This window comes from Mustela nivalis (genome assembly GCF_964662115.1).
Source record: "Mustela nivalis genome assembly, chromosome: 9".
In the NCBI taxonomy this organism is placed as follows: domain Eukaryota; kingdom Metazoa; phylum Chordata; class Mammalia; order Carnivora; family Mustelidae; genus Mustela; species Mustela nivalis.
In genome coordinates, this window is record NC_139028.1 from 107,652,664 (window position 1) to 107,670,181 (window position 17,518).

The window sequence follows — 17,518 nt, forward strand, 5'->3', positions numbered from 1 at the left end:
ATTAACCTGGAGCTCCTAGGTTCTCTGGTAGATCATGTGAAATACTTGCAAAAACTGTGGGGGGAAAAAAGCAAATAATTTATTTTTTTTTAAAAAGCATCTATGTTTATCAACTCACTTCTTGGAAGTGATGACGGGTTATGTCTTTTTGGCCCTTGCAAAGGTCTGGCTAGACCTCCCATACTGGACTCAATAAGCCACACATGTTAGGTATGGGAAAATGTCCTGTTAGTCGTACCCACTTGTTCCACCCCAGCACTGTTTTCACACCTAAAATATTTTATGTTTTGTAGAAAGTATTTTTTCTCATTTATTATTGAATTAGCAGTGACTAGATGCTTCATAACTTAGGAGACCTGGTGCTGGTTGTTACTTATGATCCAGTAGAGTTGGGGACCACACAGTTTATAGTTTCACTTGTTTATCACTAACTGGAAAATAGATTACAATGAAATAAGATGGTTCAAGTTCATAATTTTGTACCTATGGTACTATTTTTGCCTGGCTCCCAAAGCCTGGGGAGAAGAAGGGACCTTAAGAGAGCTAGGAGTATACCTGCCTCTTGTGTTAAGAGGACCCGGCATATGCTAGCCTCTGTCAATATCCCTTTCGCTAGCCAACGTTTCCCACCCTCCCATTGCCCCTAACCCACTTCCTGTTCTACGTTAGTATGTCCACTTCTGTGTCTGACTCTGAGGAAGGGTCGGGCCACACAGAGGGAATACCAGTGGGCACCAGCCTCCCCTCTGATGTCCAGTCCACCACATCAATCTCTTCCTCTTCGGAGCTGGCAGAAGGCGGGTCCAACAACTCAGAGTTGTCAGGTACCTCCTTGCCCGCCTCTGGAGCAGAATACAACACCTCATCCATACTTAGGGACACTTCTGGCCCAGTGTCCATCCAGTTTGAACAGGGAGGGGAGAGGTCCTCATAGGACCTTTGGGGAAGGTCAAGAGAGTCCATATGAAGCTTATCTCTCTGACCATCCAGTGGTTGGGAACTGGTAATTTCCAGATCTGGAGTCCAGGAACCTCCTACTGAAAGTACCTCTCCTTCACTCACCTCAGAGGGTATGACAAGGGGGCTAAGGGACTCAATTGGCTCTTTGTTCTCAGAAGGCATAACAAGGGGGCTAAAGGGCTCAACTGGCTCTTTGTTCTCACCAACTGGTTCCTTTTCCAGTCCTGTGAGCTCCCTGGGCCAGAGTTCCAAGTCTGGCAAACACCATTCTTCCCCTTCAATCCAGTTCTTTCCTGTTTCTGTCAGATGATAGCTAGGGGTCCTGCAGCCCTCCCCTCCAGGACTTTGCAGAGACCCTATGGGGGGCTCAATGTCTGAGCCACACAGCATGAAGTCCAGGATCTCCTCTAGCTCGCTGGTGGCAGCAGCGCTCGTGATGCGGTACTCCTCGGCTTCGCAGGGCTGCCCCAGCAGGGCTGTGTCAAATGCATAGGGCTCTCTGCAGTCCATAGCCAACCCAGGTTCCTTCCCTATCAGTTCTGGACTGGACCCGAACTCAGACTTCACTACTGCGTGGTCTGGGGAGCGGCTAGCAGAGAGCAGAATGTCTTGGAGTCTAGAGCACAAGGGGGAGTCCTGACAAAGGTCTACCTGAGCAGATGACAGTTCCTGCTCTTTATGTGAGGATGGCTGAGTACTCGCAGTCTCTTCCAAGTGCTGAGCTTCCAGGATCTGAGGGCTGTCTTGAGAATTTTTGAGGGGAGGCTCTTGTACCACCTCCCAGCATGTCCCATTGACAATCTTCCGAAGTTTCACTCTTCCAACTTGCCCCTCTTCTACAGAGTCTGAGTTCGGTGCCCTGACTTCAGGGCTCCGCTTCTTGCTCCCACCTGTCTTCCCAAGGCCAGATGGGCTTGGGATGCTCTGTAGAGGACTAGCTCTCCCTGGTTTTTCCTTGTCTTCTGGTACTTTATTTATACTCTTCTGCCGCCAAAGGCGCCGGCCAGGGGCTGTGGGTACTGAGGTGGGTCTGCTTACCATGCTAGAAGGCTTGGATGTACAGGTATCAGGAGACGGCTTTGAGCGACTCAGTCTGATCTTTCTGGGCAATAGCCGCTCATCTACATAAGGGTACATACTGGGTGGAGAAAGTGCTGTAGGAACAATGGCAGGGTCACTCTTGTTCTCTCTTGGTCCCTGACTGTGGCTTGATGGTGAAGAGCTTTTTTCTTGTGGAGTTGGGCAAGCTCTGGCCTTCTTCTTGAGCAGGTTGCCAGTCAAGTTCTCTGCATTCTGTCGGTTGCTTTTCTCTAGGGGCCCCTCGTCCTTCCCGGAGGACTTCAATCTCACTGGCCCAAGAGGGCAAGGAGTCTGGGTCACAGGCAGTGGAGTCCGAGGGTGGCGGCTGGATGCCACCACCCTGGCAGAGATTGGTGCAGCCGCTGGAGGCTGTAAGCACTCCCTGTTTAGTCTTCGGCCCTGGGGAGCCTTCACCAACTTCCCACCCTCTAGCTGAAGGGATTCTAGCTCAGATACACGGAGCTGACGGGCAGCAGAAAGCACATCCTGGGCTTCTTCTCGAGATACTTCCATCTCTGAGGTATATAAGAAGTCCACCAGCTTCCTGAGTGTCCTGATCTTCAAGCCCCCCAGCTCCAGCACCACCTTCCGACCCTGAGCTGGCCTCTCCCGCTCCAGGCGCTCTGTGAAGAAGGGGCTGCAGGCTGACAGGATGCAGCAATGAGCTGGGACTGCCTCACCTGGAAGGAAGTCCAAACACTTTATCTTAAGCAAACTGGCATGTTCATGGGCTGAGCAGAGTCTTTACCACCCAAATGTGCTGTTCTTTCTCTCAGTTTTCCTCCATGGAAGTTCAAATAGGAGAAATCTGTTCCTTCTGTCCGCCTGGAACCTTTTGTCATTACCTAGCTAACACCATTTTATCTTTCAAAATCTAGTTTAGGGACTGCTTGGGGGGCTCGGTTGACTATCTGCCTTGGGCTTCAGTCATGATCTCAGAGTTCTGGGATTGTGAGGCTCCCTGCTCAGTGGGGAATCTGCTTCCTCTCCTTTTGCACGCCCCTCCCCCTGCCCCAACCAACCACCACTCCTGCTCGCTCTCTCAAATAAATAAAATCTTAAAACAAAAACAAAACCCTGAAAATCTAATTTGGTCATTACTTCTTCAGAAAGCCTTTCCCCATGCCACGTCAAGTCTAGGTTAGGTGCTTCTGGGCACGAGGAGGTACTCTAGCTATCAGAGCACTTAGATACCCATATTGTAAGTGTCCATCTCCTTCACTGAAGTGAAGCTTTATGACTGAGACTATCTGCTCACAGAGGTATAACCTGCTGCTTGACACAAGGAGAAGTTCAAATTTTTTTTTTTTAGACTCACAGGAGAGTTTTAAAAATTTTACAGAAGCTGTTTGTAATAGAATGTGAGCTTTGGATGTAGACAATCATGGTTCAATTCTCTCCTGCCCCTCTTAGGCACTACCTCCCAGGCAGTGGTCTGTCCTCAGCCACCTTCCTTATGGGTACTTCCCTGGCAATCTCAGTCTCTCTCATGGCTTCAATTTCCAAAGGCTTGCTGCTGACTCCCAGGTCCTACTTCTGCCCAAATACCTTTTTCCTGAGCCACTAAACATGCCATAGCCTGTATCAACCTTTCTAGAAAATGAACTCCGTTCCCTAACCCCAAAACCTCCCATTTCTTACATCCAGCTGCCCAAGCCTGGAAACTACAAGTCATCTTTGATTGTTCTCCTTTAACCTCTGTATCTAATCAAACAGTGATTTTTATCTATTTATTTATTTTTAAAGATTTTATTTATTTGACAGAGAGATCACAAGCAGGCAGGCAGAGCAGCAGGCAGAGAGAGGGGAAAGTAGTCTCCCCACCGAGCAGAGATCCTGATGCGGGGCTCAATCCCAGGACCCTGAGATCATGACCCGAGCTGAAGGCAGAGACTTAACCCACTGAGCCACCTAGGTGTCCCTTATCTATTTATTTTTAAAGATATTTTTCCTTATTTTTAAAACTTTTAATATAGTTCAAATCAGTGGGCCAGGTTCACGTAAGCTCATTCACTGCCAAACCCAGGGGGAGGGACTGCTTCAGTTTCTCTGCCTTCTCCTTGTCTATGATGACCAAGGTGTAAAGGTATCTTCTGCACCGAACTTTAAAACTTCATGTTATCCTTACTTTTCTTGTTCTTGATGGATTTGGCATCCCTCACCTGGCCATGAGCAGAAAGTCCTTGATTTCCTTGATTTTGCAAGGCGTGGCTATGGAGCAACTTGGGAGTGTGCAGCCAGGACAGCAAGTGGCAAGGAGGATGGAAAAGCTAAAAATTTTTAGGTAACCTCTACACCCAACATGGGGCTCAAATTCAAAACCCTGAGATCAACAGTCACAGGCTCCACTGACTGAACCAGCCAGGCGCCCCTCAAACATTAATCTTAAAAAAAAAAAAAAAAAAAAAAGATACTATTTCTTGAATCCTTATTGCATGCCATGTAATATACTAAGTCAGGGTTTTACCAGTATTCATTCATTTGCTCTTCACTGCAATCCTGTGAAGTAGCTGCTATTACAGATGAGTAAACCGTGGCATAGCTAAGTAACATATCGACCACAATTACACGGTTAGCAAGTCACAGGAAGAGGATTTGAACCCAGGAAGTTTCGTTACAGAGCTTAAGCCCTTAACGGCTCCAAGTTTTGTAAATTATTTTTGTTTATAAACCATACATTTTTCTCTATTCTCAATGTCTAGTTTTAGGCTACCATTCCCTCACTGGATTCCAAAATGACCTCCTATCTGGGCTGAACAACAATCCAATCCAATAATTCTCATGCAGCCTAAGTGCTATTTTTAAAGTAGGCATCTGATCATGACCTTCCTCTTAATACCTTTAAATACATTTTCTGGGGCCCCTGGGTGGCTCAGTCAGTTGAGCTTCTGACTCCCGGTCTCATTCTGGGTCATGATCTCGTCGTAATGGGATTGAGCCCTGTGGCAGGCTCTACACTCAGCAGGGAGTCTGCTTGAGATTCCCCCCTCTCCCTCTGCCTCTCCCCGCTTGCACACACACACTCTTTCTAAAATAAATCTTTTTTTTTAAAAAGATTTTATTTAGGGCACCTGAGTGGCTCAGTGGGTTAAAGCCTCTGCCTTCAGCTCGGGTCATGATCCCAGGGTCCTGGGATGGAGTCCCACATCCGGCTCTCTGCTCGGCAGGGAGCCTGCTTCTTCCTCTCTCTCTGCCTGCCTCTCTGCCTACTTGTGATCGCTGTCTGTCAAATAAATAAATGCCTCTCTGCCTACTTGTGATCGCTGTCTGTCAAATAAATAAATAAAAATCTTAAAAAAAATTTTTTTAAAATTTATTTACTTGACAGAGAGCGATCACAAGTAGGCAGAGAGGCAGGCAGAGAGAGAGGAAGAAGCAGGCTCCCTGCCGAGCAGAGAGCCGGATGTGGGACTCCATCCCAGGACCCTGGGATCATGACCTGAGCCGAAAGGAAGAGGCTTAACCCACTGAGCCACCTAGGCGCCCTAAAATAAATAAATCTCAAACAAAATAAATACATTTTCCAATGTTCTGAGGATAAGACCTACTTCTTTGCACAACACTTCAGAACTCACACGTTGCTGCTAATTTCTCTCCCCGTATCTCTCATCAATACACTTCCTGGAGTCTGCCCTCTAGCCATAGTGAACCACTCACAAATCCTTGGTTGCATCTTCATCTCTGTACATGTTGTTTTCTCTGCCTGAGGAAATCTTTCCCCACTTCCTTCTACTCCTGTTTGTCCTCCAGATCTCCACTAAGAGATTATTTTTTCCAAGAAAATCACCCTAACCTGTGTCCCCCAACCTCCTCATGTCTGGGAAGGTGCCCCTCTCTTGTGCTCCTGTCTCAGTGTTATTTATTATATTGCAGTTACTTGGATCCACTGTTACCTCAGGTTTCTCTCCCCTTTACGTGATTTCCGTATAAGAAGGGATTTTATCTTCATACAGTATATATGCCCATGCTTGTACACTGTTATACAACAGGCAATTGTTTTTTTAAAAATTTTTGAATTAAGGAATGAATTCCAATTCTGTACTTACTAAGAGAACCAACAGGTAAGACAAATTAACTCCCTAAGCCTCAATTCATTCATCTGTAGAACTGGAACCATATCACATTATCTCACAAGACTGTTGTAAGAATCAAATGAGACACTAGACGATATTGTATGTACTCTGCAAAGTACAGAGTGCTACACGATGTTGGTTGTCATAATCCCTTTTTATAAATGAAGAAACTGAGCTCCAGAGAGATGAAGTGAGGCTTGGGCATTTGTCACTTAATTTCTAAGTAACAAAGCTAAGACTCTGACCCCTAGTCTTGGGCTTTTTATAGGATACCAGGCTCAGGGCGCCTGGGCGGCTCAGTTGGTTTGGGGTATGACTCTTGATCTCAGCTCAGGTCTTAATCTTAGGGTCATGAGTTCAAGCCCCCCACTGGCCTCCATGCTGGGCATGGAGCCTACTTAAAAAAACAACAAAAATACACAATAGGGGCGCCTGGGTGGCTCAGTAGGTTAAAGTCTCTGCCTTCAGCTCAGATCATGATCCCAGGGTCCTGGGATTGAGCCCTGCATGGGGCTCTCTGCTCAGCAGGGAGCCTGCTTCCCCCCACCCCTCTGCCTGCCTTTCTGCCTACTTGTGATCTATGAAATAAATAAGTAAAATCTTTAAAAAAAATACATGATACCAGGCTCTACTTCATACTGACTGAACATTCCATGTATAAAGGAAAGGGGTGGAAACAAACTATATATTTTTAAGTCTAACAACAAACAACAAAAACCTTTAATTTGAAGATGAGAAAAATTAAGCAAAAGTTTGGCAAGAAAATGAGAATATATGTAATAGTATTGTCTAACACTTATATTGTGCTTTGTACATTAAAAGCATTGTTCTAAGTCCTGTATGTATGTTAGCTCCATCTTCACAATCACCCTGTTACATTTTAATTATCCACCTTTTACAGAATTTCTACACTTAATAAACTTTACATTACCTTCATTACTTTCTTTTCTTTTCTTTTTTTTTTTTTTAAAGATTTTATTTACTGGGGTGCCTGGGTGGCTCAGTGGGTTAAGCCACTGCCTTCAGCTCAGGTCATGATCTCAGGGTCCTGGGATTGAGCCCCACATCAGGCTCTATGCTCAGCAGGGAGCCTGCTTCCCCCTCTCTCTCTGCCTGCCTCTCTGCCTACTTGTGCTCTCTCTCTCTGTCAAATAAATAAATGAAATCTTTAAAAAAAATTAAAAATAATGATTTTATTTATTCACCTGAGAAAAAACCTAGGAGTGAGGAAGGGGAGAAAGGGAGAAACAGACTCCCTGCTGAGCAGGGAAGAGTGGGACACAGGGCTCAATACCAGGACTCAGAGATCATGACTTGAGCTAAAGGCAGATGCCTAGCCGACTGAGCCACCCAGGTTGCCCCTCTACTTACATGTTTTTTTTTTTTTTTTAAGATTTTATTTATTTATTTGACAGACAGAGATCACAAGTAGGCAGAGAGGCAGGCAGAGAGAGAGAGAGAGAGAGAGAGAGAAGCAGGCTTCCTGCAGAGCAGAGAGCCCGATGCGGGGCTCGATCCCAGGACCCTGAGATCATGACCAGAGCCGAAGGCAGCAGCCCAAACCACTGAGCCACCCAGGCGCCCCATACTTACATGTTTTAAGAGAAAAAAAGCACAGTCTCATTTTCACTCTTGGAAACAGTAACTGTCCTAGAAACAAACAGCTCTTTACCAAATAACTTATAGTGCTCAAGGGTGGTAGCACATTTTCTTGGTTTTGTGCTCTATTCCCTGGCCCTGAACTCATTTTATCTTATTCTATAGTGAGTATTCTATATTGACTTTTTAATTGAGTCCACACTAGTGTCTTACCTTCTGCCTGCAGAAGGACATCACAGAACACACCAGTCTGTTGCTGGTGATGAAGCTGCAGAAAAGCTAACCGGAGAAACCGGGGATTCCTGTATAGGATTTTGGAACTGGCAGGAGAGCACATGTTGGTCTCTTAACAAACTTTCTAGGTTTTCACAGATCAGATTCCTGTAGATGAGAAAGTGTATTTCAGAAGAATGCCTGTACCTAATTTGTTTTTCGTTTTTGAAATGGTAGGAAAATCTTAAAAGTGGGAGATAATAGCCACGGGATGAGTTACCGTAAGCCCAGAAATTGTGCCAAGGGTCTCTTAAGAATATCATAGTGTTAACATGTGGGAGCTTAGAAGCAAGCGTAGATTTGAATCCCAGCTCTGTTATTTATTAGCTTAGCTGTATAATCTCAAGCAAATGACCTAACTCTTCTGAGTCTCACTTTTCTCATCTAGGAAGTGGTAATGATAACAGTACTTACCTGGTGGAGCTGTTTTAAAGATTAAATGAGTCAATGCGGGTAAAATTGCTTAGCACCCCGAGTGCCTGACACATAATAACTATCACTTCTAAAATGGTAGCTATTGTTGTTATCCTCAAACCTTCTTCATTCACATTACCCCTGAGACTCAACGCCTACGGTGCTGACAACTCGTATTCTTCCTGAGCAACACACCTCTGAGTTCCATAGGTATAAACCTCAATTTAACACTTCTAAAGAAACAACACTGAATAGACAATTCTCTAGGAAGTTGTCCACACCTTCTTTTCTTTGAGCTCGCTCTATCACGCTAACCAGCAGAGGGTGCACAGTCAAGAAAAGCAGGTGCTGAACTCGGTGGAAAATCTCTCACAGAAATAAGGACACTGCCACCCTTGCTTCAGATGTTCTTGACCAAAGCAAGCCTAATACGGCCTGGGAATTGGCAAAGATTCTAGCCTTTAGGTTTGTCAGTCTGGTGAATCGACGGGCTAACAACGGAGAAGGCATAATTTAAGCATTCTACCCTTCCTGATACAAGCTGGATATCCTGAATTCAGGCTTACTCCATTCCCAGCTTTTTTGCACTGAAACCCCCACACTCACTGCACAGGAAGGAACAGCTGGTGTTCCTTCCTTGGTATGCAGTTTTCTGTCAGGTGGCACCGAGGATCTGAACAGTTCCCGTCAAACTATTAGGAAAGAAAAGAGTGGAAGGGTTAATTAAGAAGGGGTAGGCTCAATGTCCATTTCAGCCAGAGAAATGGGGGCGGAGGGGGGCTGCTCTTGCAAGGTCCCAAACAGGCTCTGGGGAGGCTTCCCAACCCACCAGCACCCGGCCTCGCTCCCAGACCCAACCTGGAAGAGCTCGGCAGTCGGAGATGCGCTCGCCGACGTCTTTGTGCTTGGGTCCTCTGTCCAGCCTGCCTTGCTTCCTCCCAAAGTCCAGCCTTGCGCGGGAAGGTTTAACAAAGCAGCTCAGGTGGGCCAATGACCTGAGGGTTCCTCTCCCTGTCCAGAACGGAGGAATCGGGGTTGGCGGAGAAAGCTGGGCTTCAGGGAAGGCCCTGCAATGCTGGGCGTCCCGCACGCTCTGGCCGCCCTGGCCCAACTCCTTTGAAGAGAGAACTCTCGGCGCGAAGATTTCTGGGAATGGAGCGTGGGGTTCCCCGAGGCCCGAATTCAGGGCTCCCCGTCACCACCACGCCCAGCCGCACGGGCTTTGCAGCCACCCCCTGTTGCCTTCGTAGCGCCGCGGGCCCCGCCACCCTCCTGCACCGGGACGTGGTGACAGCGAGGGCCTGAGGCCACGCGGCCCGCGCCACACACCTCGCGCCGCCGTCCCTGCGCAGGGCGCGTTGTGGGCCCGACGTCCTTCCTCCTCCCCCCGCCCTCGGTCTGACGTCTGCCTGAATACGTCATCCCCATTGGCCGAAGGCTCCTTGGACGACCAATCACAGGGAGAGGAGCACTTTGGGCGGGAGACTAAGTCTCGAGGGACTTGAGGGCTAAGCCAAGATAAGATGGTCGGGCGGCGAGAGGTAGGTGGGAAGAGGCTGCTCGGGAGGGATCCTTATAGAGGCTGCCTTCTCCCTCGGCTCGATGAAATCTCAGTGACAAGAGAGTCAGGATGCCCCAGTTAAGGCAGGCTCCAAGGCGGTTGCCGGACACCTCTTTCCATCCCCCAAAAGAGGCTGTGGATAAACGGCCCTGGCCCTGTGAGATGGCACCAGGCTTCGCGGAGGAAAAAGCCGGGGGAGGGCTCTCCTCGCACCTTGATCAGGTCCCTCTGCTCTCTTAGCGCAGGAATGAGGTCTTTCGGCTGGAGTGCCCGAATTCAGGCTTTTCACAGATTCCACTCTGCGCGAAATCTCAGAGAACCGGTGCGACCAAGGGGGTTGCTGAACCTCCCGTGTGGAGTGGCCTCCGGTGTCCTTCCAGAGGTGACTTAGTGCGCTTCCTGACTGGAAACAGTTGTGTTCAGGGGTGAAATTTAAAAAAAATTAAATGATTTCCGGTGCCTGGGTGGCTCAGCTGGTTAAGCGAATGCCTTGGGCTAAGGTCATGATCTTGGAGTCCTGGATCATCGAGTCCCCCACTGGGCTCCCTGCTCAGTAGAGAGTCTGCTTCTACCGCTGACCTCTCTCTTTTCTTTCCTTTTTTTTTAAGATTTTTTTTTTTTTTAAATTTACTTGACAGACAAGAGATCACAAGTAGGTAGAAAGACAGGTGAGGGGGGTGGGGGGAGCAGGCTCCCCGCGGCGCAGAGAGCCGGATGCCGGGCTCGATTTGAGAACCTTGGGATCGTGACCTGAGCCGAAGGCAGAGGCTTTAACCCACACTAAGCCACGCAGGCACCCCTGACCTCTCTCTTTTCATGCTCTCTCTCTTTCTCTCTCTCAAATAAATTTTAAAAAATACAGTGATTTAAAGATTGAACATTTAGAGAGAAGTCCAGTGCGCATTATAAATCTGAACAGCGGTTCTTACCCGTGTGTGTGTTAGGTCCTGGGGCCTGGTTTCATTTAGATGCTCTGCGAAGTCCAGCTCTAGATGAAGATGGCTGAATCCAAAGCCACTGGTGACAGAGTGTGGTGAAAACCAGAGCAGCGTTCACGGAGGCCCGCTGGAGGCAGATCGGGGAGATGCCCTGCAAAGGAACAGACAAGAGTGTGGAGAGGTGAGTAGTACCCTGCGCTCAAACAGGTCTCTATTGATACCTAACACCTTTTTAAAAAGGAGTTGAGTATGTCAATTATACCATAATTATCAATTATATAGAATTAAATATTTTTAAGGGATTTGGGAAGGTTGACTGAAATATGGGGGGTGGGGGTGCATTTCCAAGTCAGGTAATATTTTCCTAGTTTGAGGCCTGCTCTTTTTTTTTTTTTTTTTAAAGATTTTTATTTATTTATTTGACAGACAGAGATCACAAGTAGACGGAGAGGCAGGCAGAGAGAGAGGAAAGCAGGCTCCCCGCTGAGCAGAAAGCCCGATGCGGGCCTGGATCCCAGGACCCTGAGATCATGACCTGAGCCGAAGGCAGAGGCTTAACCCACTGAGCCACCCAGGCGCCCTTGAGGCCTGCTCTTAAGGTGGAAAAAAGTTCAAGGAACAGAACACATTTTTGGTTGCAGTTATGTTTTGAAGAGGAAGCAACTGGTGAAAGGATATAAAACTTAGCAGAGGGGTGCCTGGGTGGCTCAGTGGGTTAAAGCCTCTGCCTTCGGCTCAGGTCGTGATCCCAGGGTCCTGGGATCGAGCCCTACATCGGGCTCTCTGCTCGGCAGGGAGCCTGCTTCCTCCTCTCTCTCTGCCTGCCTCTCTGCCTACCTGTGATCTCTGTCTGTTAAATAAATAAAATCTTTAAAAAAAAAATAAAAAAAAAAAAACTTAGAAGCAAGTAAGCAAAAAGCAAAAAAAAAAGACAAGGCAGAACAATGTTTGTTAATGACATCTTGCTGTGGAATCAAGACTTGAGGGCCACCTGGGTGGCTCAGTGGGTTAAAGCCTCTGCCTTCAGCTTGGGTCATGATCCAAGGGTTCTGGGATCAAGCCCCGAGTCATGATTTTTTTAAAGATTTTTTTAAAGGGCTCCTTGCTTGACGGGGAGCCTGCTTCCTCTTCTCTCTCTGACTGCCTCTCTGCCTACTTATGATCTCTGTCTGTCAAATAAATAAAATCTTAAAAAAAAAAAGACTTGAGTGAGCAGGTGAAGTACTAGTAGAAGTGATCCTGTGGACTTATAAGAAAAAGAGAAATATTGGGGTGCCCAGGTGGCTCATTCGCTAAGCATCTGCCTTTGGCTCAGGTCATGATCCCAGGGTGCTGGGAGCCCTGCATAGGGCTCCCTGCTCAGCAGGAAGACTGCTTCTCCCACTCCCACTCTCCCTGCTTGTGTTCCTTCTCTCACTGTCAAATAAATAAATGAAATCTTAAAAAAAAAAAAAAGAAAGAAAAACAGAAATATTATATCCCCTCATGAATTTGTTATTATGATTAGGTTAGTTTTCAAGAAATAGAAAGGACTCACTTCTTCATTTCTTCTTTTTTTTAAATCCAACACCGTTTAAATATATCTTGTGACAGTAGAATTTCTAAAGGGAATGGTGAACAGCCATCCAACCCAGAGCTTTAAAAATGACAAACATTCTATGGTAACGTGTAGCCACCAGAGGGTAGAAACGAGTAAAAATATTTTGTCTTCCTTTGTATGTCTAGCCAGTGCTTTTTGGAGTTGATTTTTTTGTTGTTTCTTCTCCTTGGCATTTATGGTTTTAGCTATTTTAGAAGTAGAGACAGCACAGCGTTCAGCCCTACATAATAATTTTAATATTTTTAAAAATTTTTATTTAACTAACTTATTTTTAATATTTCTTTTTTAAAGGATTTTTTTTAAAAGATTTTATTTATGAAGCAGGCTCCCCGCTGAGCAGAGAGCCAGATGTGGGGCTCAATCCCAGGACCCTGGGATCACGACCTGAGCAGAAGGCAGAGGCTTAACCCACTGAGCCACCCAGGTGCCCCCTTATTTTTAATATTTCTATTTTGAATACAAAATTATTTCCCAGCTCTTCCCTAATCTTTTACTATAGATTCCTATTCTTCTGTTTGTTAAGTGGAGATGACTGTGTGGGGGGGGGAGAATCACACTTTGAGAGTCATAAAATCGAGCACTGAATGTAATATTCAATGCATTCAAAACAAAACAAAATGAAAGAAGGAAAACAAAGGAGAGAAAAAAAACCCCTGAAATAAAAACCAACCATGTATGTCTAAACATATTCTCAATCCATTGACTTCTCTCTACTTTTACTGCTGCCATTGTAGTCAGCTCAGTATTACAGTAGCTTGACCTTCAAACTAATTTCCTTGCTTTCACCCTTGCTCTCTTTATTCCATTTGTCACATAAGCCAGCAGATCTTTTCAAAATCTGAGATCATGTCATTCTACTGTTGATAACACTCACAGGCCTCCCTCTACTGAGAGTAAGTTAATCAAAACTTCCTCTAACCTGTAAAATCCTTCATATTTCTATCACTCCCTCCTCATTTTGAGACTCTGCTGGATCCACCAGGTTTCAGCTTCATCCTTGAGGGCTTTGGCATTAGTAGTTACCGTTGTTCATATGTTCTCATAGTTGTCTGCTTCTTCCCATTTAGATTTCAACTTAAATGCCAAACTCTCGGAGAGTTTGTCCTTGACATCTAATGTTGCACAAGTCACAAGTCATTCTTATCAGTCTCTCTTAAATTTCGGTTTAGTGTTCCGTCTGACATCTTATTTTTTAAATCTTCTTTCTCCCTCCACTAGAATGTAAGCTTTCTGAGAGCGGGGTACTTGTCTACTCATTATCTAGAAGAGTACCTGGCTCATAGAAGGTGCTCAAAATAACCCAAGTGGAACTCATCTTTTTACTTTGGGTCACCTGAGTGTAAACAGTTTTTCCACTGAGTATTAATCCTTGTGATGCTTTATTTGGAGACAGCTGTTCCAGATAGATTTAACTTTTAACAAGTTTTTCACCACTGAGTTATCTTTTTTTTTTTTTTTAATAGGCTCTATACCCAATGTGGGGCCTGAAATCATGACCACAAGATTAAGAGACACATGCTATACCAACGGAGCCAGCCAGGCTGCCCCCGAGATATCTTTTTTGATTTGTATATAACTTTATTTCAAATGTTATCTACAAATTCATTAATATAAAATGCCTTACCCCAGGATTACATAGCTGGTAAGCCAAGCGACTTCATTTACTCATCCATCTGTTGCTAAATGTGAGATTTTATGCTGAGCTCTGGGGATATATCTTGAACTAGAGAGACCCTTTCATATCTTCATAGAGCTTATCTTCTGGTGAGGAGACAGGAAAGCACACACAAAAGGAAGGCAAAATACTTGCAAGTTTTTAGTGGTGATGTGAGGAAAACAAGACCAATCTATCTGTAGAAGATCATAGAATATTCTAGAATACGGGTCTGATCTAGGAACCAATGAATCAACAAATGTTTTTTTCCCCCCAAACATTTCTTGTGCTGGTGGTTTTCTTTTGGCAATCATCTTTGGCTTCTGAATTTGCTATGGAGGATCAGGAATACTAAATGGAGAGTAGAGGTAGAAGATGTGATAAGAGGGATGCTGGGTGACTCAGTTGGTTAAGCGTCTGCCTTCAGCTCAGGTCATGATCTCAGGGTTCTGGGATTGAACCTGGCGTTGGGCTTCCTGCTCAGCGGGGAGTCTGCTTCACTCTCTTCCTCTGTCCCTGACCCGGGCTCAGGTGCACTCTGTCTCTCTTTTTCTCAAATAAATAAAATCTTAAAAAAAGTAAGACGTGAAAAGATAGTAGCAGAAGATTCCTAGAGAATGAGAGCGAGAGGTTGTTATTTCTCTGTTAAATGTATTTATTTTTCCAGTCTGGTTTGTTTAAAGCCCACCAAACGTGCTGTGATGCCTTTTTGAGAGAAGTCATTTTTTTGGCCACTTGAGATCAAATATGAGGGTCTGTGAGACTGCAGACAGAATATGAGGGGGTGGATAATGCCCTTTTCAGCTTAATTGGAAGGGCACATAACAGAGAGAAGTGGAATTCCGGTTTAGATAGATAAGGAAAGGTCAGATTATAGTTAATAAAGTATAGTTAATTGAAAAAAGTATAAAAAATAAAAAATATAGTATAAAAATAAAAAAGTGTAGTTAATAAAAGTGTGACTTCAGTGTATTGAGTGAATAAATGTAACACCTTGAAAGCAGATGAGGAACTTGGCCTTTATCCTGACCCCAGTGTGAAGTGATGGATAGAGCATGGGCTTTGGAGTCAGATGGATGAGGGGTTCACTTCTCAGCTGGATGATCTCATCATCAAGTTTCTTCACCTTGTTGAACTTTGATTTCCTCATTTGTGAAATGATGGTAGTACTATGTCCATGGTGTTTTAGAACTTAGAGATAATGAGTGCAAAGTGCCTTTCACATGATAGATGCTCTGTTATTGTTTTCTATTATGGGGCATTGGTGAGCCACTGAAGGTTCGGGGACAAGGTTGATACTGGTGATAATAACTTATTCTTAGTTTATAACCAAATGCAGTACGTTTTAAGAACTTTATGTGTGTTGAGGCGCCTGGGTGGCTCAGTGGGTTAAGCCGCTGCCTTCGGCTCGGGTCATGATCTCAGGGTCCTGGGATCGAGTCCCACATCAGGCTCTCTGCTCATCAGGGAACCTGCTTCCTCCTCTCTCTCTCTGCCTGCCTCTCTGCCTACTTGTGATCTCTCTCTGTCAAATAAATAAATAAAATCTTAAAAAAAAAAAGAACTTTATGTGTGTTTTAATTCTCACAGCAGTCCTGTGAGAGAGATAGAGTTATTATCCCCATTTTACAGTTAAGGAAACAGAGACTCAGAGAGGTTATATAATTTGTCCAAAGTCACATAGTAATACATTTACTTAAGTGTCCTTGCAGAGGAGGAAGGTTTGTAGCCAAGGCAGTTTGAGTGCAGAATTTGTGCTCTTAACCATTACTCTGGATTATGAAAACTTTATGAAGATTCATTTGGCAGCAGTCTAACAGGATAGAATTTAGGCTTTTCAGTAAGAAAGAAAAAGGAAATTTTAAATACATCATTATCATCTTTGTTTAGTAACTACCAAATGACCAAAAAATACTAGTCTTTGTCAAGCCTGTTAAAAAAAAAAAAATCCAGTCTCTGTCTTTCATGGCGTAACAGTGTAAGAACATATTAAGGATAATTCTTTTTTTTTTTAAAGATTTTATTTATTTATTTGACAGACAGAGATCACAAGTAGGCAGAGAGGCAGAGAGAGAGAGAGGAGGAAGCAGGCTCCCCGCCGAGCAGAGAGCCCGATGCGGGACTCGATCCCGGGACCCCGAGATCATGACCTGAGCCGAAGGCAGCGGCTTAACCCACTGAGCCACCCAGGTGCCCCAGGGATAATTCTTAACTCAGGAAAAGAATACTCAGATAATCATCTACTTGGGTTAAATGTAAAAAGAGAATGTAGGAACTCTAGCATCTTAAGCTCCAAGTATACAAAGAAACTGTATTTTCTTAACAGGAGACTTGTTTTTTCTTACACATGCTGTGAATGCCTCTAAATATATTGCTTGCTTATTAAATTCCATTTATTCTCCCCCCCTCAAACCCTCATTATTTTGATTTGGGGACAAGTGGGAAGACAGGATTTTCCTCAACAGCTTAGTGGATTTAGCTTCCTGCTAGTTGAAATATACATATAGACTCTAAAAACTGTTAACAAGTCCAGGCATTTATTTTTTCTCATTAGCTCTTATGCAGTTAAATGACAACAAGGAAATTGAGAGTTTACCTCAGATCTTCCCTACCATCCTAATCAATACATAATAGTTCTATTTCTAGGATTTTTCTCTCCTTCCCTTCCTGTCTTCTTTTGGGAAAATGCCTTGGGTTGAAAGCAACAAACCAAATAGCAGCAGGCAAATAAAATCAGCTCTTCTTCTATTTCCCTACCCGGAAACGAAGGGAAAGAGAGCAAGAACCCCACCACAGAAGAGAACTGAAGCTTAGGCGTGCCATCCTGAAAAGCCCTTGTCCCTCCCCCCGCCCCGGAGCTCTGCAGCAATTCCTCAGAGATTGTGTAGTCTCCACTTTAAATATAAATATATATATAAAACTTCCCCCTGTCTCTTTCTCTCCTCCTCTCGCTCTCCTTTTTATTTTTTTAATTTCCTATAATAAAGTTTCCTATTGGATAAAATCAGCTCCCTGATTTATGCCTGGTTCCTATTGGAAGTTCTCAGGGGCTGACATCACTTAGGAAAGCGAGGGGGTAGGGCTGCCAGATCAGTTTGTCACCACCCAGGCTCCCTAGCCTTTGGCTGGGTGCAACTTCCATTTTAGGTGTTGGATCTGAGAGAAAAAAAAAGAGAGAGAGAGAAACTGAGAGAGAGGGAGAGAGAGAGAGAAAGAAGAGCAGGAAAGATCCTGAAAGGAGGAAGAGGTGGTGAAAAATCAAGTACCTTGCTGGATTTGTCTTTCTCAGCACACTGACGAAGCCTTGGGTTTCTTTCTTAAAGGACTGGTTTTTAGAAGTCCACATTTGAGGTGTGTGCCTTTTTA

At 44.9% G+C, this 17,518-nt stretch overlaps 2 protein-coding genes across 26 annotated transcripts in view; one reads left to right on the plus strand and one right to left on the minus strand.

Annotated features, from left to right (window-relative positions):
• Window positions 1-30: 30 nt before the first annotated feature.
• BTBD18 (BTB domain containing 18) lies at window positions 31-8,069 on the minus strand. Its single transcript, XM_082747612.1, has 2 exons — window positions 7,926-8,069; window positions 31-2,720 (listed from the first exon to the last, which is right to left on the minus strand). Exons 1-2 carry the CDS (start codon window positions 8,047-8,049, stop codon window positions 661-663), a joined length of 2,184 nt encoding a protein of 727 aa, XP_082603738.1. The 5' UTR covers window positions 8,050-8,069; the 3' UTR covers window positions 31-660.
• Window positions 8,070-17,204: 9,135 nt separating this feature from the next.
• The window catches only part of CTNND1 (catenin delta 1), a 47,791-nt gene continuing 47,477 nt past the window's right edge, over window positions 17,205-17,518 (plus strand). For 20 of the 25 annotated variants that reach the window (XM_082747587.1, XM_082747590.1, XM_082747569.1 and 17 more), the window contains exon 1: window positions 17,230-17,503. The gene's annotated coding sequence lies outside the window, so the exon portion shown is untranslated. Of the gene's footprint in view, window positions 17,504-17,518 lie in introns of all 25 variants that reach the window. The other 5 variants (XM_082747560.1, XM_082747582.1, XM_082747564.1 and 2 more) reach the window with 3 other exon arrangements.